The sequence below is a fragment of the Actinia tenebrosa genome, unplaced genomic scaffold (genome assembly GCF_029948245.1).
Source record: "Actinia tenebrosa isolate PJP-AT-01 unplaced genomic scaffold, QUT_ActTen_1.0 PGA_scaffold9__36_contigs__length_13948895, whole genome shotgun sequence".
NCBI lineage: Eukaryota > Metazoa > Cnidaria > Anthozoa > Actiniaria > Actiniidae > Actinia > Actinia tenebrosa.
Window position 1 is genome coordinate 8,879,765 of NW_028292586.1, and position 20,492 is coordinate 8,900,256.

General features: G+C 38.6%; 1 protein-coding gene, 1 long non-coding RNA gene and 1 pseudogene across 3 annotated transcripts; 2 read left to right on the top strand and 1 right to left on the bottom strand.

Moving 5' to 3' along the window:
• Positions 1–1,206: 1,206 nt before the first annotated feature.
• LOC116290027 (uncharacterized) lies at positions 1,207–12,514 on the top strand. The gene is made up of 2 exons (XR_004196395.2): positions 1,207–1,318; positions 12,037–12,514. It is a non-coding gene; the product is annotated as an uncharacterized LOC116290027 (long non-coding RNA).
• LOC148904717 (uncharacterized) lies at positions 4,700–11,824 on the bottom strand. Its single transcript, XM_089024932.1, has 3 exons — positions 11,714–11,824; positions 4,857–11,646; positions 4,700–4,789 (listed from the first exon to the last, which is right to left on the bottom strand). The coding sequence occupies exon 2, from the start codon at positions 11,343–11,345 to the stop codon at positions 5,130–5,132; it is 6,216 nt and encodes a 2,071-aa protein (XP_088881058.1). The 5' UTR covers positions 11,346–11,646; positions 11,714–11,824; the 3' UTR covers positions 4,700–4,789; positions 4,857–5,129.
• Positions 12,515–15,291: 2,777 nt separating the features above from the next.
• LOC116290052 (uncharacterized) lies at positions 15,292–18,500 on the top strand (annotated as a pseudogene). The gene is made up of 4 exons (XR_016118759.1): positions 15,292–15,388; positions 15,635–15,827; positions 15,930–16,050; positions 16,916–18,500. The product of XR_016118759.1 is annotated as an uncharacterized LOC116290052 (transcript).
• Positions 18,501–20,492: the final 1,992 nt, after the last annotated feature.

Consider the following 20,492-nt stretch of genomic DNA (forward strand, 5'->3'; position numbering starts at 1 on the left):
TGGAACAAGTCTATCAAGACTGTACAGTCCAAAAGGAATTTCTGGTTTATGAGATGTTCTTAAAACGTACAATCAGACTCATTCAAAGCTAGGGTTTTCCCATAGGTAAAGCGTTGCAGGATAGACTGGAATGTATTATTGGTTTATCAGTAAGTACTTGCAACAATTCAATTGATCACTTCACTCTTAAAAGCGATGTCTGATTATGATGGCGTCAAAACGCCGAGAAAGTTGCAATAAACTTTTCGTCATAAATTTTATAATTAAAACTTTCAAAACAAAATCGACCTCAAGCAGATAGTACGGAAAGTTTGGAAGGTTGGTCAGCTTTCTGCATCTCATTATTCTTAAAGTGCTACTCTGACGAAAAAGGCTCCAAACGCGCCAAACGACGCAGCAGAGGAGCGCCTCGAGCATGATGGGACAGGGACAGGGAGCCCACAAAGAGATACAGGTAAACCAGGCTATCCACTTCTATAAGAAAGTATGTAGTAAATAGATTTTGCTAAAATTTTGTAGGTTTCGCTAAGATTCTGGAAATAAAACTTCGAGTATATAAAAAACAGAAGTGTACTTACCGTCTGTGGTTTTTAAATTAAAATTTGTTTGGCACAACGTTGTCCCCACGAGGATTGAGTGACCACAGGCAGCCTAAGCTCTGTATTTCACTTTCTTTTGATCACATTATTTTGTGGAAAAAGAGAATAACATTTACCGACCTTAGTTTAAAGTCTTTATCTGTTTGTCTCTATGCAATGTACTCAATTTCAGACGATTTGGACGGTTTTTCTTTATTTTATCCATCTTCTTAAAGTGCTACTCTGACGAAAATCGCTCAAACTTGGATTCAGCTGAAACTTCCTAAGAATACTCTTTAAAGGTCCAATAATCACTGTATGAAGTGTTTTCTCGATATTCAGGACGAAAGTATGATACTTTTACGATGATTTTTTGGAGTCTGTGACGTCATACACTCAACATCAAACGTTGCTACATATATTTCTTTGTATATAAATCCTTAATTTTTTTTTGTTTCTATGAAGCCCAGAGGGTGGCTAACGTGGGGAAAATGTTGTGTCAAACAAATTTTAATTTAAAAACCACAAGACGGTAAGTACGCTTCTGTTTTTTATATGCTCGAAGTTTTATTACCTGTGTCTCTTTGTGGGCTCCCTGTCCATGTCCCATCATGCTCTAGGCGCTCCTCTTCTGTCGTTTGGCGCGTTTGGAGCCTTTGCTAAGGCTTCGTTGAGGTGTGAGTGGGCAACGGTAATATTAGTGTTGATCATTATAGGCCATCTCAAGACGTCGAAATACCGTAAGTGATATCGAATGAATGATTTCTAATTCTATTTTTGATTATTTGATATTTAGAGTGTGATATCGGTTTGAACTAAGCACGAAATCAAGCATTTTGATTATGCAAACCTAAGGACTTTATAGGCCTGTGGCATGTGTAGAAAAACTAGAATTTCCTCAAAAAAATCGTCCTCGATGCCCTTAAGGTTAATCAGGCTAGACTAGAGAATGCAGGGCCAAATCTGAGACGAGCCACTGGCACGTCGGGCCGGTAGTGAGATAAATTTATTCAAACTGATTCACGAGCTACTGGAGCTACTGGTAGCGAGATAAAATTATTCAAACTGATTCACAAGCCAGGCTCTTCGGCTCGGTAGTGAGATATTTTTTCATCAAACTGTTTCACGAGCATCTGGCTCGTCAGACTCGGTAGTTAATTATTTTATTTTCAAACTGATTGTCGAGCCACTGGCTTGTTTATACCCTCGCAGCTGCTATCACTGTCGTCACGCAATGGGCTATTGCATTTATGCACTAGTCAGTTGTTTCCACCCCACCCCCCCCCCCACGGGACATAGTGGGGGAATTGGAAAACGAAGCATGGTAATCTTAAGTGAAAATAAAGGAATAGAAAAAACTTTTAAAGAGCACTCTGACAAACTGTCAAAACTTCAATGGTTTATTCTTTGAGCATGATGCGCAGAACCATTTTTCCGACTTTAAGTCCTTTCTTTAAGTCCCATACACTGGAGGTAAAGCCATTCCATGGGACATTCTGTAGATTGGGAGTGAACAGGAAATTGGGAAAGAATGTGTAAAAGTGTGCACATTAGTCAACTCAAATATATGATAGGAGCAGCTAATTATATATTATATTTTTCATGACAAAAATAATTTGTACCTTATCACTTTCTTTTGCCCTACTTTTTTTGTAACGGAGTTGGAGAAAAGTGTAAATTAAGAAAATTATTGTATTTTTTTGTTAGTTTGTTATTATATTTTAGGAAATTTTCTAGAATCTTCAATCTTGAACTAAAAACAATTTACAAGACCTTTTACATCTTTTGCATGTTTTAGTATTGCATAAATGTCTCAGAAGGTTGTGACTCCTAGCTTCTTTAACATATCTTTACTTATTTCTGCAACCATTTTCTTTTGCATTCGATTAAAAATGGAAATAAAACAATTAACAAACGCATTAAAGTTTAAGCTTTGCTATTTATTCATAAGAACACAATACTAAAGTCATCTTTTGAAATGTATTATATACATATATACCTTTCATTCGTAAACTTTTCTGCGTAGCAATCTCCGACTGCATCTGCCAGTGAGCACTGGTCAAAAAATCTTTCCAAAATGCTTTTAATATTCCTCTCTGTTGATACAAAACACTTGGGTTTATAGGAATTCAAAGATGTAAATATCAGATCAACTACACCAAATGGTACATCAAGTAAACACCCACACATAAGAACCTAAAATTTAAGAACCTGTTAGCCTAAAATTATCAAATTATGACCCATTTTTATAAGAACCTATTTAGCCTAAGATTTGAAACAGGTTCTTAATTTTAAAAAAACCAACCTTACTGGAGAAACGAGCATATCTGGTATTTATCAAATAATTTCCCCAGAAGGAGAAGAACTGAGTTAGCTTATAGTTACAGTATTTCTCCCTGTATTGCTCAGCAAATTCCCCACGTCCCACCTTGGGGGGTGGTGGAAACAGCTAACTAGTGCATTATGTGATTTTTCGTATCCCCTCATTGAGGACCGTGGAATTCTTCAGGGGTCTGGGGTATTTTTATGATGGAATTGTCATGGGGTTGGGGTTTTTTTTTCTGCTGGAATTCTTCAGGGGTCAGGGTTGCTTTTGTGCTGTGCTGGGTTGAGGACCACGATTTTACATGTATTCTTTAAGGTAATGTCATGAACATTAGCAAATAACCCCAGCTTGGTAGTAAAATGCGCTTCCCCTCCTTGTATTAAAAGGACCTCTAGGAGAATATTTGGTTTGTGAGTTGAGCAAATCATTTGTGTGTGTGCATATGTTATTTATATGCACAAACAAAATATTCTTGTGCATACAAAATGTTTGGTTTTAGTTGCCTGTCAATCAGACTGGCAATTCAACTGTGTTCCTAAAGGGGCACAGGGGCAACTTGCAAAGAACTTGTCACACACAAAGGTTTCAGTATGAGGCTAAATGCTCAGGCGGTAAGAATAAATTTATTTTAGCTCGTAGACTCATGCTGAAACCTTTGTGCATGACAAGCGAAGCATATCTCGCTGGTGGGCTATTGTTCACATGCTATAATGTACTTGACATTTGTTGGTTGAGGCTTAAGACCAGAAACAAGCACTGATATTAGGATATAAAATAGGGGTTCTGCAACGGGTGAATTGTGGATCGACCCTATAAAATGATGTCACACTCCTTATAGCAACGTCATACCTCTTTGGATAGGTCACATCTGTTTTTAGAATGACACCCTATCATGATGTCATATCTCCTTACAGCCCATCAGCTGCGTTGCGGACTTTCCTGTGCCACCTCTTGGCTGTATTGGGGAAAGTCATATCTATTTTCAGAATTATGACGATTCTTCTGACGTGTCGAGAACCAATCAGCGACCGTTTTGGAAACTCCAGAGTGATTTCCTTAGTGGCCATCCTGGATATAGGTCATATCTATTTTTAGAATTTTTTTCAAATATCCTGAATTTATCTAATTGAATCTTTTATTTTTCACGCTCCCCATTTATCCAATTTCATTTTTAACTTTTTGTTTTGGAAAGTAGTTACATGTATCTTATGCCATCCTATTATTCTATATTTTCAATCTTAGGAATCAACACTCAAATCTAGTAGTATGAGATGTTACTTGATCCATGATCTGATTATAATCTACAATCTATTTCTCTTTTGTCCATTTGGGTTGTTAGAATCCTGACTTGTATTTTATTTTAATTTTTTTGTTCAAACAGAGACACTCCATGATTTGTCTTATTTATTAACATTCTAATAAACCTATGAAGTTTTACTCCTCTTTTTTCTTTTATGAGACTCTGAATTATTTTTAAAGTTGTCCTTCAATAGAATGATATGACGCCACACACCTAAAAGTTTCTAAACTTGTTCGAGATGAGGTTTGTGTTTCCTCATTTGAGGTATATAATTAGTAACACACTGATGGTGTTGACCACTATTTATTTAAGTTCTTGGAAGTCTCTTTCAATAGTAAACTTTGGACTTTTTGTATTCATCATCCTTCAGAAAATAAGATAACAGAAGATAAATTCAGACTCTTTATTCATCGTACTTAAGTGCCTGTAGCGGACATCTTCTTTCGTTCAGTGGGGACATCTAATTCAGTAATGGGTACACAACGCAAAACGCTCGTCGATTATATCAGCGATTTAATTCTCGATAATCTTGATGTTCTTCAGTTATTTCATTCACAATAGACAGATTTATAATTACGAGGTTCACTAGAAATAAAAAGTTACAAATTAAAAGCCTATATCTTACGGAAAATCAAATATAATCTTGACATACCATATGGTGTACGTATTACGATCGTCTTGCTGCCTGTCCCGGCTTACATCCCATAATTTCAACTTATGAATATTAATAACCTACGCTAATTAGGAAATCAAATAGTTGTCGTCTACATTACTGGCCCCAAATGAGGCATTTCTTATGTATCATTTCTTAAATCATTGTCCTGACGACAATAAGAAATTAATTTGGTTTCATAGCACAATTATCAATTAACTCAACAATGTTCTTGTGTAATTCGCTAACAGTGCTTCCTTGATTCTTGAGGCTTTAATCAACTCCTTCCAGCAAGCACAATTTGTGAATGGGACGGACCAACTCTGTCTTAGACGTCTTGACTCTTGCGGAGCGTACAAGTCCCTCCCTTGCCTTGTAAACTTCTAGTACACATGCCAGAGGCCACTGGCCCCGTTTAACGGTCTCGTCCACCACCAAAACAACATCACCTTTCGCTAGGTTCCTTTGTGGGGAGATCCATTTCTGCCTCAATTGTAAAGTTGGTAGGTACTCTTTGAGCCAACGGCGCCAGAACAGATTGGCTAGATATTGACACTGTCTCCATCGACGTCTGCCATAGTTATCAGAAGCCGTGAATACACCTAGAGGCATACTCGCTCCTGGACGCAGTAACAGGATATGGTTAGGCGTTAAAGGGGAGTCGTCCTTGGGATCATCACTGCAAGTTGTCAACGGCCTACTGTTAAGAATGGCCTCCACTTGCGTCATTAAAGTCAACAGGACTTCGTCTGTAGTAACTTGCTCCCTCAACAGGGCCCTTAAAATGGACCTTACAGATCTTATGATTCTCTCCCATATTCCACCCATGCTGCTGGCTCCTGGGGGATTAAACTTCCAGACGATTTCTCTCTGTTTTAGGAAACTCTCGATCTTCTGAACATTCCATTCTTGTAAAGATTTGCGTAGCTCTCTCTCACCACCCTTATAGCTAGTACCATTGTCGCTTCTGATTTCGATGGGTCTTCCTCTGCGATTCATGAACCGCTGCAACGCATTGATGAAGGAATCTGCTTCCAAGCTATGAGCAACCTCTAGATGTACGGCTCGTGATGTTAAACAAGTGAAAATGCATCCGTACCGTTTCTCTGTGCTCCGACCTCTTTTCACTAAGAATGGACCAAAGAAGTCTGTTCCAACAAATGAAAATGGTGGTTCGTCAGGGGTGAGCCTGTCAACTGGCAAGTTTGCCATCTGTTGGGATATAGGCGGGGCCTTACGTCTTCGGCAGTCAAAGCATGTCGTCAGCACACGTCTAATTAGGGATCTTGCGCTTACTATCCAATATCGCTGTCTTACAAGGGCCAGTAGGTGTTCTCTTCCAGCGTGGCCGTACAGTTGGTGATAGTGTCTAATAACAAGCTCGCAGACAGGGTGGTTCTTCGGTAGAATTGGTGGATGTTTGGCTGCATCAGAAATTGGGGCGTTCTCTAAGCGGCCTCCAACTAATAAAACTCCTCCTTTAAGCACGGGGGCTAGCTTGAAAATGCAACTTGCCTTTGGTAGGGGTTTCTCTCTTGTGGAAACTTTGACTTTCGACTTCTCAATCTGTTTGCTCAAGATATTCACTTCCCTTGTGAAGCCTTGGCCTTGTACATCCTTGATAATTGCAACTTCTGCTTCTCGAATCTCTTTCACAGTTATTCTTCCTCTTGTAGCAGGCTTAACTTCAAAATCATGCTTTGAACTTCTTAACTTGTTTACGAAGTAGTTTCTGAATCTCAGCATCCAGGCAATGGCCACCTTTAAGCGATACCAATCAGAGTAATGCTCGTACATTCGTTGCAGGAAGTTCTTTGAGTCCCTTTGCTGTGCCATATAGACCTGTCTCTCTCTCTTCACTTCTGGGTCGTCACTTGGTACCTCAGATATCTTGAGAACTGGTGCTGGCCACGAATCTTGGCCTTTCCATAAAAACTCAGGGCCGCACAACCATCGCCTTCCTTCGTCTCCTGTAATTTTCTCCGCGGTCAAACCTCTGGACGCATCATCCGCAGGATTGTCTTTGGTATTCACATATCTCCACTGCTTGGGGGTAGAAAATTCGTGAATGATAGCAATCCGATGTGCCACGAAGATGTTGAATCGTCTTGAGAAGTTGTTGATGTATTGAAGCACTGTTGTAGAGTCAGTCCAGAACGTCGACTCAGTCAGCGGCAGATCTAGCTCGGCTGTTAACATCTTATCAATTTTGACTGCTACAACGGCCGCCGATAGTTCTAAGCGAGGAATGGTCACTGGTTTTACAGGAGCGAGCCTTGACTTCCCGTTCAGGAACGAACAATGTACTTCCCCATTAATGTCAACCATCCGCAGGTACGATACGGTGCCATAAGCTGACTGGGAAGCATCTGCGAAATGGTGCAATTCATAGGTGACGATGTCTCCAAGGTCAGGTGACTTCAAGCATCTCGGTAGCTTCATATTTGACAGTCTTGGTAGGTCTTCTAGCCATCTCTTCCACTCAACGAGGTTATGTTCAGGGATTGGGTCATCCCATTTTAGTTGCTGTCTACAAAGTTCTTGCAAGATTAGCTTGGCTAACAGGACGAATGGAGCAGCGATACCCAATGGATCATACACAGAACTCGTTATGGATAACATCCCACGTCTTGTAAGAGACCTTTCCTTTACCTGTGTCTTAAATCCGATGCAATCTTTCTCGACATCCCATTCAACTCCTAAGGCTCTTTCCGTCGGAAATCGTTCAAAGTCTAGTTCCTTTACAGCCTTAGCTCTTTCAGATTCAGGTATCGACTTGAGGACTTCTTTACTATTGCTCATCCACTTTGTGAGACGAAATCCTCCTCGTCGTAGCATTTCAGTCACTTCAGGTGCAGTTCGTATAGCGCCTTCAACAGTACTTGTCGACTTCAGCATATCATCCACATAGAAGTTCCTATGCACGATGTTCAAAATCTCATCATTAAATTCGGTTTGATTGTCGTCAGCTGTTTTTCTGAGTGCAAAATTCGCACAACTTGGCGAAGACGTTGCACCGAAAATGTGGACTAGCATTTGAAAATTTGCTGGCTGTTGACTAAGATCTCCATCAGGCCACCAAAGGAATCTAAGCATGTCACAGTCCTTGGGCTCAACCTTGACTTGCAAAAACATAGCTTCGATATCTGCTGCTAGTGCTATGGGCTCTTCGCGAAATCTAGTAAGGACGCCTACGAGATTGTTCGTTTGATCAGGTCCTTGCAATAGTTGGTCATTTAATGACATGCCTTTCCATTTGGCGGCGCAGTCGAATACCACGCGTAGCTTCTTGGGGGTAATCACAGCATGGTGGGGTAGGTACCACACTCTCTTCTGGTCAAAATTCTCGTTGGGAAGGCGACGGGCATAGCCCTTAGTCAGATGGTCATCTATAACTTCTTTGTATTTCTCATAAAGTCCAGGATCGTTCAGGAATCTTTGTTTTAATGTTGCAAGTCTAAACTCAGCCATCGGTCGATTGTTCAATGTACAATAACTGCTGTTTCTCCACGGCAGGGCCATTTGGTAGTGACCCTCAGATAAAACCGTGCTTTCCTGCATGATAGACAACGCTCTTTTATCTTCTGCTGACATGCATTCTTCGGAACTTAGTACTGCATCTCCGAAATCGGTCCTCCAGAATCTTTCAACTTGAGCCTTAAGCTCATCACCATGGGAAGATATGTAGTGTGTGTTCAAGCTTTGTTGATGCCTAGACTCAGTCATCGGTCCTACGATGGTCCATCCAAGGAGTGTCTTGACCGCATACGGTTCCTTCCGTTGTCCTCGTTTCTCTTCTAACGCCCAAAAGGCTTCAGGCGTATCATTGCCGATGAGTAAAGTAACTTCATCAGTGTCTATTTCAGGTATTTGTATTTCTGCTAGATGTGGCCACCTACGAATGTCTTCATCTCTGGGTGCACCTTCTGTAGTGATGTGCAATTTTTTGACTGTCCATACGGTCGGTATCTCGACGACATTGTCTGAGTCAAGAGCTGTAACTTCCAAACTCGCGGTTAATCCCTTTCGCTGAACGTTTGCCTTTTCGATAGTTGTCAACGAGAATGTTCGTTCGGCGCCTTCGATTCCCAGCTGTTCTATTAGGCGTTTCTCGCACAATGTCGTGTCGGATCCTTGGTCCAAAAGAGCGTAGGTGACAACAGATCTCTGACCTTTCTTTCCACGAACCTTTACGGGCACGATTGGAAGACATACTCTTTTCTCCTTGGCAAGAACATCGACGCTGTTTACGCTATCAGCCTTGACGACATTATAATTTTTAGCACTGTTCGTATTGTTACTTGAATCCTGGCTCGGCTGTTGATTAAGGTTAGAGCTGTTCGGTGGATGCAGCAACGTGTGGTGTTTTCCCTCACAGGAATCCACTTCACGCTGTTTTTTCTGATAGCAATTCTTTGCTCTATGTCCTCGCTTAAGGCAGTTGTCACATAACCCTTTGTCTCGAACAAACTTCATTCTTTCACCTTGCGTCTTCTTCTTAAATTCATCGCAGCTTGTGAGAAGATGTGCTTGGGCACAAAGACCACACTTTACCTGGTCGTTTAAAGTATATGCGGCCCTCGAAGCTAATTGTGAATCCTTTGTTGTTGCCGTCACTTTCGGCGTTTCTGCTTGGTGTGTCGCTAGGGTGGTAGCTCTTGGCGGCCTTGGCGTGTTCTGAAACGGTTTACTTCGGGGTCGCATTCTGTCCCTGGACGTGTCCTTTGAGTCCATAATCTGTCCGAAAACAGGATCATTTGCGGCCTTTGCTCTCTCAGACAAAAATTCGGACATATGGTCTATGCTGGGTTTTCCTCCTCCGCTTCGTATCACTCTAGCCTTCTCGAGCCACCTAGCCTTTAGGTGGACAGGGAAACGTTCTGCTATTTTCTTCAAGTTGTCAGCATTGTTCAAGTCGTCATAATATCCAACGGCACGTAGAGTTAATTCACAGTCCTTTAACTTATCGGCGAAAACTTGCAGGCCTTCTCTATCAGACGCCCTCAGCGGGGGTCCCTCAGTTACAAGATCAATGTAGGCCGTGGCTATGACATAAGGTTCGCCGAATCTTTCAAGCAATAATGTTCGTGCTGTGAGGTAGCCGTCGGTAGAGTCCAATACTACACAGTTCTTGATCACTTCTTTAGCCTTGCCCGTACAATATTGCAGTAAATAATTCAATCGTTCTCCGTTATCCTCAGTCTTTGCTTCAATGTTCTGTTCGTAGTTGCGAATAAACCTCCAGTAGTGTAATGGGTTTCCATCAAAGGTTAATAGCTCTGGTTTAGGAAGCATTAAAGCGTTGGTCATGGCGCTGGTGATCCTTTCTTGCTGCTTTATCAGTTGACTGAGGACCTTCTCATGGACTGCTGGCTTAGGTGGTTCATCGTTATTGGCAGTGTCGCTTAGACGGTTATCATAATCAGCGACGTAGAACTCGGGTGTGTTCAGGTCCAGCCATGCCTGTGGTGTCGGTGCATGTGCAGCATGAACAAACTTCGGTTTGGGCTTCCTGTGTACTACATCAGGCCATTCTGTCGTCGTAAACGGGTTACTTGAGCTTCCCCTTGTCGGTGTTGCTAACGAACTGCCAGGCGTCTGGGCCATCGGGGCTGCGAATGGGTTAGTGGAGATCGGTGTTATCGGAGTTGCAAACGGGTTCACAGGGAGGCGCTGTCTAAAGTCTGCAACTCTAGTCGATTCCTTTGGGGCACTTCTTGGTGTGGAGCCAAAGGGGTTTGAACCAGGTAACACGTCGTCGTCGTCGTCGTAAAAATTGTATAGCTCAACTCGTTCGGCCCTTTCATAGATTTTTAGTTCAGTGTTTCTTTGTTCCATTTCGTGTTGAGCTTTTAGTAATGTGTGTCGACGTTTTATTTTATTGACTTGAATTGCCTCCTCTAACCGCAATTTCATCGTCATCTCTTCAATTCTTTCTTGCAATTCTTGCTCTTCCTTCAACTGTCTAATCTTAAGCTCGGCAACAGCTTGATCTGCCCTCGCTTTCAACTTTAACTTCGTTGCTGTACTTGATTGGGAACTTTCGTTAGAGCCTGCTTGGCTACTAGAATCGCAGGGTTCGACAAGAGGCAGATCAAAGTCAATGAACGGTCTTTTGTTCCGGTGGGTCCACGCATCAATTTCTCCCTCAATGTCTTTTTTAGCTTCTAGCTCTCTACTGTAAATGCCTTCAGCTTCTTCAATATCCAACTGTTCCTTCAAGCATTCTAAGTGCTGTTGACAACACCGTTCGAAGTTATCAAATGTGTTCAATATTTTCTGCCTTATCCTCAGAACGGTATCAATATCATTGAAATTCTCTGATTTCATCACTTCTTTTATATTTCGATAATTCTTTGTCAATTGGCCAATATATCCCGATCTTGAGCGTCTTAGAGCTTCAGCTCTCTCTTCTCTCACTCCGTCACAACTTTCACGATCAGCGGGCTTCTTGCGTCTTGCCGGCGGGCTTCCTGTGTCATCATCCATCGCTGCACATGGAAATTCGAGGAATTCACAAGCCGTACGATTCTTGTAAACACTCTTCGGAGATGAAATAAACGCTGGATAACTGCAGAATCAAGCTTAATAAATGTCCATCAGTCGGTGAATGACATATGTGAACAATAATGTAGCGGACATCTTCTTTCGTTCAGTGGGGACATCTAATTCAGTAATGGGTACACAACGCAAAACGCTCGTCGATTATATCAGCGATTTAATTCTCGATAATCTTGATGTTCTTCAGTTATTTCATTCACAATAGACAGATTTATAATTACGAGGTTCACTAGAAATAAAAAGTTACAAATTAAAAGCCTATATCTTACGGAAAATCAAATATAATCTTGACATACCATATGGTGTACGTATTACGATCGTCTTGCTGCCTGTCCCGGCTTACATCCCATAATTTCAACTTATGAATATTAATAACCTACGCTAATTAGGAAATCAAATAGTTGTCGTCTACAGTGCCTATGAAGCGTACCAGGTTTTTGATCATTTCTTAAAGTATGACATCTGCAATGTAAAATTCCAAAATTTCAGATGATTTAAATAAAAAACCTACGATTTTATAGAGATTTGAATTTTCCAATATGGGCTTTCAAAAATGGCTTTTGAGTCGAGTGGCCAAAATATCACATGATTTAGGCTTGTGATGTTACTTTGGTTGCAGTCTTCGCATATCAAAACAAAATGGCAGAGAACAGACCAACTCAGAGACGAGGAAGATATTGTTTAGCTGGTGCTCCAAATCAGTGAAGCTGTAAAAATACCACTTTTACACCTAATGTAAAAATGCATCAGTTTCCTTCTGATGCAGCTATTCTGGAGAAGTGGGTAAAATTTGTGCAAAGACATCAGCCTGATTTCCGGGAGCCATCAAGCAAGTATGCCTCACTGTACACTATTTAGTATTACTAAAGTTTCATTGTTTGCACTCTAATTTAATTCAATTCAGTTCAATTTCAGTTTATTTACAGTTTTTTTCAATTTTATAGAATAGAATTACAAGGAAATATATAGTTTGAATAACATTTAAAATATTATACGTGTACTATAATTAACCTATTATAGGTGTAAGTGTACGGCAGCCAAAGGAGCTAAAGCTTTCTAGTTGCCTGTCGTGATTTTCATTTGGTGTCAATATAGAGGAGAAAAAAAAAAAAAAAAAAAAAAAAAAAAAGGAAGAAAAAGAAAAAAAAACTACAAGGCTATAATATCATAATAGTACAATAATATTAAATTCAACAGTATAAATTTCCACTATAGCAAAAAAAAAAAAAAAAAAAAAAAAAAAGGGATAAATTAAATAATTATGTATATATATATATAATGATATAATTGTTATTGATTATTAAGTAAGAATTCCTTATACATCTGTTTGAAGGATGAATAAGGAAGACTTTTGATTGATTTGGGTATTGTTTCCCAGATTTTAGAAATACTAAAATTTAATGTAAATTTACCATGATTTGTTCTTACTCGTTTTTTATAGAAATTATTGTTAGCTGAAAATCTTGTATTGTAAGAATGAATATCTGACACAGGTATTATGGATTCACTGAAGATATCAGATATTCTGGAAGGATTGCTCAAGATTTTATGAGTAAATAATGCCTGTTTTATCTTATATATATTTTCAACATAAAGGATGCCTAACAGTTTGAAGTATGATTTCGGATCATCGCTTCTCCTCCTTAGTCGAGAAGACAGTTTGTCAGTATTACTTTTATAAGTATCTCCCCAACTCATGATCCCATGATTGACATAAGGATATTTTAATGCATAATAGAGGTATCAATGCAATCTATATAAGATTCCTATATTTTCAGCTATTTTATTACTAACATATGACAAATGATTTTTCCAGTTCATAAATTCGTAAATATATAAACCTAAGTACTTCATGCAACTTTTTTGCGTGATGTTAGGAATAGTTAAATGGGCATGTTTCCGCTGAGGAGTTGTTATTAACATAAAGTTTGTTTTGTTAAAGTTAATTGTCAGTTTGTTGGCACTGCATTATTTATATATCTTCGGAAATTCATTATTAACTACTGTTTGAAGCTTGGCTAGATTTTTAGAAGAATAAAGTATATAAGTATCGTCAGTGAAGATTCTGAACCTTAAAATATTTGATGAGTAAGGCAAATAATTTATATAAAGAAGGAATAGAAGGGTCCAAGCGTAGATACCTGTGACACACCACATTTCATGAAGAGATGGTTTGATTTTTCATTACCAATAATGACAGAAGTAAACAGACAGGACATTCAAATGTAGGAAAGCCTCTATGACAGTTTCTTTCGACATTCATTCAACTAATGAAAGAACTACAAAGGGTGAGTATGGGCAATGAATGTTGAAATTATTTGTATTTAGAGTATCTACCAATCCACACACTGTATTTAATGCTTGATGTTTCTTATTGTACAGAAAATACCTCCTTGTGAGTATGAAACTAAAGATGACAAGGTGAGAGTGAGACAGACGACAAAGACGAGGAGGAAGAACACCAACAACCATTATCTGGTTATTATGTCTGGTTCAGCTGTGGTGCTAAATCAAGTTATGAAAACACACATGATGAGGACAGTAAATGGATAGCTAACACTGAATCAACAGAAGATGAAAATACTGATGTTGAGATGGAAGATAATTCCTACCATAAAGTGAAGTAAGCTTTATATTATGTAGTAGCATTTGACAAGGGTACTAATATGTGATTAATCACTTCCTGTATGAGGCTCTTTTATGCGGTTGGCTCCATACTACCATAACTTTTTATATTAAGGACATGGTACAGTTCAACATGATCTTATGTTGCTTCAAGTATCAAAACAAATGTTGAACTCTTTTCTTCTGTTTCTGTTTCAGTGTTGATTCCAGCACCAGACCCTTCAGACCTCAGTCATCGGAGAAATCTTGTCAGCTAAATATAAAAATATATACCAGATAAAAAGTTAAAAATATAAAAATATAAACATATATACCATGTTGTCAACAACACTACTAAAAAATGTCAATTTTGAAGTTTTTCAGGTGGGTAAAATCTAACATACTGTATATGACAAAATTGATATAATCTTTTAGGCTGAAATATGGTAAACAGATGTTAACAGTGTTTTTTCAACAGGGAAGACTATTAACACTGTAGATAAGGCTTATTGTGACACTATTGATGATGTTTTTGCTGACATTATTTAACGCTAAGGCTAATGAAACTGTTGGGAGCACACAGACTGAATTGGAGGGAGTAAAGCAGTGCTTTAGTTTCCTTGAAAGGGCTGGCTTGACAGTCACCATGGAGAACTTGAAAAAAGATTGTGGATCAAACGAGGTAGTTTGTTTCTCATGGGTCTGCTTAGTAGGTCTACCATAGTGGGAGATCCAGGATTGTAAAAAAAAGGTTCCAAAAAACGTATGCAATTGGCTACACGAAGAGTAATTCCAATTTCATTTCACTGAGTGTAAAAAACATGATCGACTATACCAATATCTCAAGAAGTGGGGTTCCTCTAGAAAAATAGAAATTTATCTTGTTTATCAATGATTTTGCATGCACTGCTGCTCATGATAAATTTGAAAGCATATTGACCTAGAAAACTTTGCTTGGTTACATACGAATGCTGTCCCCAAATGCCCAGACCAGCTCATTGGAAGGTTTTCATGCTACTTTGAAACACTGGCATCCAAAGATGATAGCGTTTTCTTGGTTAGGGACTATACAATGTATGCAGGTATTCGATTTATTTCAATATCATTAATAATTTAAAATTCATATGAAGCCCATAGTACAGAGTGTACTACAGCTCAATGGATTGTTAGAAAACAAACACATCAAAATAATTAGACTATTTTTCTTATCAGACACATTCTTCATTTCACAAGTCTCAATTTCAACGAGAATGTGAGTAGAGAAAGTTAAGAAACAAGAAATAGGTCCAAATGTCACAGAGTCACATATCCAAAGTTTAAGCTTGGTGAGGAGGTAGTAAGAGAGGTGCCTATTCCACCAACATATGGTAAGGATTTTGTTGGCTGTGGCATAAACATTGATTAAAAAGCGGCTGGATAATTTTTCTCAATTACTGGAACATTCTGATCCCTACCCTAGATGAACACCCTGAATATTATGTACATTAATACAAATATATATTGATACTACAGCAACAAGGCTTGTACCCACATCAGCCTCTAAGTTGATGCAGTATTTAAGTTTATAAGGTGTAACATATTATTTTGTGTAATGATACTTTCCTTATTTATAGGATATGTTGATTGCATGAAAGAACTCCTGTTTTCATTAACCCTGTGGAGAAATGAAGAACATGCTCTCAAAGCATAATAACAAAACCCTAAAGCCCTTTAACTCACAGTTCCCTGAGAAACTACCCAAATCAGAGGCAGACAAGAAATTTCAGGCAAACAAGGAAAGAAACCACAGTCCTCTTTTTCCATAAGGTATGCAATGAGATTGTATTGTTGCCATTTGCATTTTCAGACTTTTTTCAATAACATACTCTTTTTATGTAAAATTGACGCTTTATCGATCATATTTTACAGACGAGAAATGGATGAGTTAAAGTGATCTTATATGATGACAGTTCTGAGTCAAGCAGCGAGGAAAGACGATCTACATTTTGTGTTTGTCTTGCCATTGTTTCCTGATAAAAATGTTGCTCAGGTACTCTGAGGTCAACAACAATAGCTGTATATAATTTTACAACCCCCTGAATCTGAAAATTTTCCCATTTTCCATTGCTCTGGCTAAATTTTACCCCCCCCCCCCCAAATCTGCATTCCTTTTTGCCTAACAGTTTATTGACCTATTTAAGGTGACTGCCTACTTTTGGAAATTGATTTAAGCTTTTTTTAAAACTTCGATTTTCCGAATTGAAATTTAATGCTGATTCCAAATCTGGAAAGAAAAATAGGGTGTCCCGAGCTTGTTTTTGAGATAATCAGCATTTAATGGAAGCCTACGCACGAGCTTTTGGAGTAAAAATTGCGCCACCGGAAGTGATAACAAAAAAATTAAGATTCATAAGATAATAGTTATTTGCTGACTATATGATTGCAGGAACGAAGGTTAGTCAATCCTTCTACAATAATACATGGAAATTTTCGACAAAAAGACAGAGATACATTGATTTGTCATATTTTGTAGTTTCGGTGCTCTTAAAAAATCTCATAAAGTCGAACAAAAATCCCTACAAAAATCTATTTTTTCATGTGTTCCTGATTTAAACTTTTCCTAGAATCTCGATATAACCTAGATTTTTAGGAGTTTTTTCGAATGGGCTATCAAAAAATATAGAGTCCCGTGCAAAATTTGAGGGTTTTGCTCAGTTGAAACTCAAAACGCGTATGGTTCTTCAATAAAATCTTGTAGATTTTTCAGCGGTTTTTGAGCGCGCGCACATCGTGGGCTCAAATCGAACGTTCAAAAGTAGACAGCCACCTTAAGTGTTATCACAATGATGGCGAAAGGTTGAGCTGTAACCCATTTTCTTAGAATATTTTTCAATATTTTATTGCATTTTTTACAGTCAGTTCATGCACCAAATGGGTTGATTGCCAACTTATTTGGTCCCATCGAGGGATGTAGGCATATGATGCCTTCATGCTTGCAAAGAGTGGCCTCTCTAAGCTGACAAGGTTTCAAAAGCCTAATGGTGAACCTTATGTCGTATATGGTGACCCAGCATATGGCATAACAAGAAATATCCTGTGCACACATTACCAATGGTCAACAACAGTTCAACTCCCGCATGAGTAAAAGTCAGGTCAAGTGTCAAATGGGGTTTTGGCAATATTATTCAAAATTTTGCATATTTGGATTTTAAAAGAAACCTCAAAGTTCTGCTCCAGCCTGTTGCCAAATTCTACCTGGTTGGAGTAATACTGACCAACTGCCACACCTGTTTATATGGGTCCCTGGCAAGTACTCACTTCAACCTGGATCCCCCATCACCAGAAACTTATTTTACAGATGCTTAAAGTAAAGCCACAGGTTACAAATATTTTTATAACAAACACAACACTTTTTAGTTTAACTGACATGTTTCGGCAGTAACATCTGCCATCTTCAGATGGATATCGTGATGCAGATTGCAAAATATAAATACCTAAATAAACAATAGAATTAATGTAGCGTAATAATACAAAATGAGAAACAATTAACTTTTTGTTATAAAGATAGTAGGAAGTCTGCTTCTAAACCCACCTTTTTGTAATAAATAATGATGATAATATAACAGTTCTTATAGCAATTACGAAGTCTCAATGCCTTTACAGAAATCCCAAAAGACCAAAAAAATATTATGAACAATCTTAAAAATGCAGCTTCTAATGAATTAAAATAAAATAAAATAAAATAATAAAAGTTAGAATATATATAACTTTTGCGTTTAGTTTACATGAGAATGGAACGAAGCTAAAGGGCCGTAATTACATTCACCTAACAGAATTCCCAAGATAAATATCCCTTAGCCCTAGTAGACGAGTTATCTCTCCTATTTCGTTAACATGTGTTTTGCTAGAATCAAACACAATCCTAGTACATAGGATCTGGCTATTTTTCAGACAGGAAGATCCTAGTACCCGAAGGAAGCCTGCCAATGTGCATGTAAAAAGAAAGCAATACATATATAGCCGGTAGGTTGATTCGCCTGCAAGGAAGATCTTGCCAGTAGGATCTGGATGAAAGCGAGCCTGAGGTAACATAACTAACTAGATAGATCAATATTATTAACCTTAAGGCGACACTTGAAAAAGTATAAGAGATTTGAATACTCAAACCAGTAAGACAGTGGGAGTAGGTTGAGTTTGACAAGCCTGTCTTTGTAAGATAGATCTGATTGGTACCTGAGAATAAATTTTTCTGGTGCAGCGCTAGACATGTTGGAGGAGTAAGATATCCAGTGAGCTTGATTTGCGGTGCCCAAACCTGACTGCCATAACAAAGGATTGAACGCACAAGCGTAACATAAAGCTGAAATCTGAGAGAAACCCCCTACAGAATAAGGACTATTGCGTCTTAAGGAAACGCAGAACCTTATTGGATTTAGCAACGCAAACTATGTGATTATGCCAGCCTATGTCATGTGAAGTAATAAATCCCAGGTCTTTTTGTGAGCGACTCTCTTTTAAGGCGTTGAAGCCAATGATGTAAGTACGAGACGTTGGATTACGTCTTCTAGATATTTACTTAATATACTGGCAATGAACCCAATATATAAAATTACTAGTGTGCAACCACTAAATGTATGAAATAGTACTACATAATAAGTGTATATATGGAAATACAGTTTAACAAAACATAGGCAACAAAATAATTAATTTGTTTAAATGTCCACTATTTTAAGTATCAAAGTAGTATTACATGTATTTAGTGACTGCAGTTCACTCCTAGTCTACATATATGTCTTTTTAAAATTCTCCTAAGAATTTTCTCTTTATGCCCCTAATAGTGTTACAGCCATTCCCCAAAGAGTGAATGCACTTTAAAGTAGAGTGATGTCATTAAACCCGTGAAATAAACATTAGAATAGGACGTTTGCATGATGGCGTCATTTGACTCCCACTACCAATATGCTTTGCGAATTTTCTTTCTTGTTTAAATTTGTATTCCCTCATGAGAATAGTAAGACAATTGGTGCTGATTAACTGAACAAAAGAAAGTGTGCAAGGGAGTCTGGTAGTAGAGGTCAATGACGCCATCGTGCAAACGTCCTATAACACGGTTTAGTAGACCCTAATTCCATTTATTTCTTTTGTGTCTATTTGACTATTACTCGTGGATTAATAATTTTTATTTCACGGGTTAAATGCCTCACTCTAATAAGACGAATTATTATTATTATACCGCACACAAAGAAATGCATATTTACCCCTTTTGCCTTTGCTGGTGCTACTAGCCCCAGATTTGGAGCTCTCATTTGAGTTATCTTCACCTGATGAGCTACTTTCATACTTTTTCTCTACACAAATATACAAACAGTATTACTCTTTTGAACCATGCCAGAGTATTACCTAAATGAACAACGTGATTATACAAACTCACTTGCCATCTTGGTCTCCTACGCAGCCGCTATTAGTTTCGTCACGCAACGCTAACTCCCCTAAGTAGCGGCTGCATAGCCGAGCACAACATTCCATTCCCTCAAATTAACCAATCACAGCTCTAGTCCCAAAATCGAGAACTAACTCGCGCCATTATCAATGCAAAATGGCGCACTTCGAGAGGGCGTTGGATAAAGTGAGCACAAAATTTCAAATAATGGCTTTTAACGACTATCAGAGGGTAGCTATATGTTTCATAGTAGAAGAGAAAAGAGATGTATTTATAAATTTGCCGACAGGCTTTGGATAATCTCGTATTTCAAGATTTAACTGTCTGTGTTGATAACCTTTCGAATGAGCAAGAACATGATACTTGTTGTTGTGTCACTCCTGATCAATCTCAAAAAGCTACTATTATGGACATTTATCTTAACTGTAGAACTGTAGAACATTTCTTTTGACTGAAGAGATTTTGCTGCCCCTCTAGAGCTGATCGCGAGTACGATTTTCAAACTTTAAGAGGACTTTGTAGCAAGCGTTGTTATACAAACGAACAAACTTTGTGATTAATTATTCAAATCCACGTCAATCGCAGATATGATAAGACTTGAAATATGTCAGAACTTTTGTCAAAAACGAAAAAAAAGATCTTGTTATTCTTCAGACAAGATTGAGAACAGAGATAACATTTATCCTCCCTTTCAGTTAGTTTTCGCGGAATGTTGATTATTCTCCTGCTTCGAATGGGGCGGTAAATCAATGTCACACTGTTCCCTAATTGGTTAACCACAGACAAAGGGAATGGAATGTTTTGCTCGGGTAAGCAGCCACTATTTAGGGGAGTGAGCTATTGTCATCTCCACCATGGCTGCCTCTCTCATTTGTTGCCCTTTCTCACGCTCTGCCTTCTCATTCTGTTTCTTGTTTTCTTTCTTTTTTTCTTCAGTGCACTTTCGAATCATGAATATCCTCCAGAAGCTAATGTAGCTCTGTATATTCCTCCTTGGTGCCAGACCTATTCAGTAAGCACGAATTTAGGCCCTTGGGAATAATTTGACATAT

What these genes read in the sequence shown, in the direction of transcription:
- LOC148904717 (XM_089024932.1), bottom strand. Translation starts at nt 11,345, where the DNA reads ATGGATGATGACACAGGAAGCCCGCCGGCAAGACGCAAGAAGCCCGCT.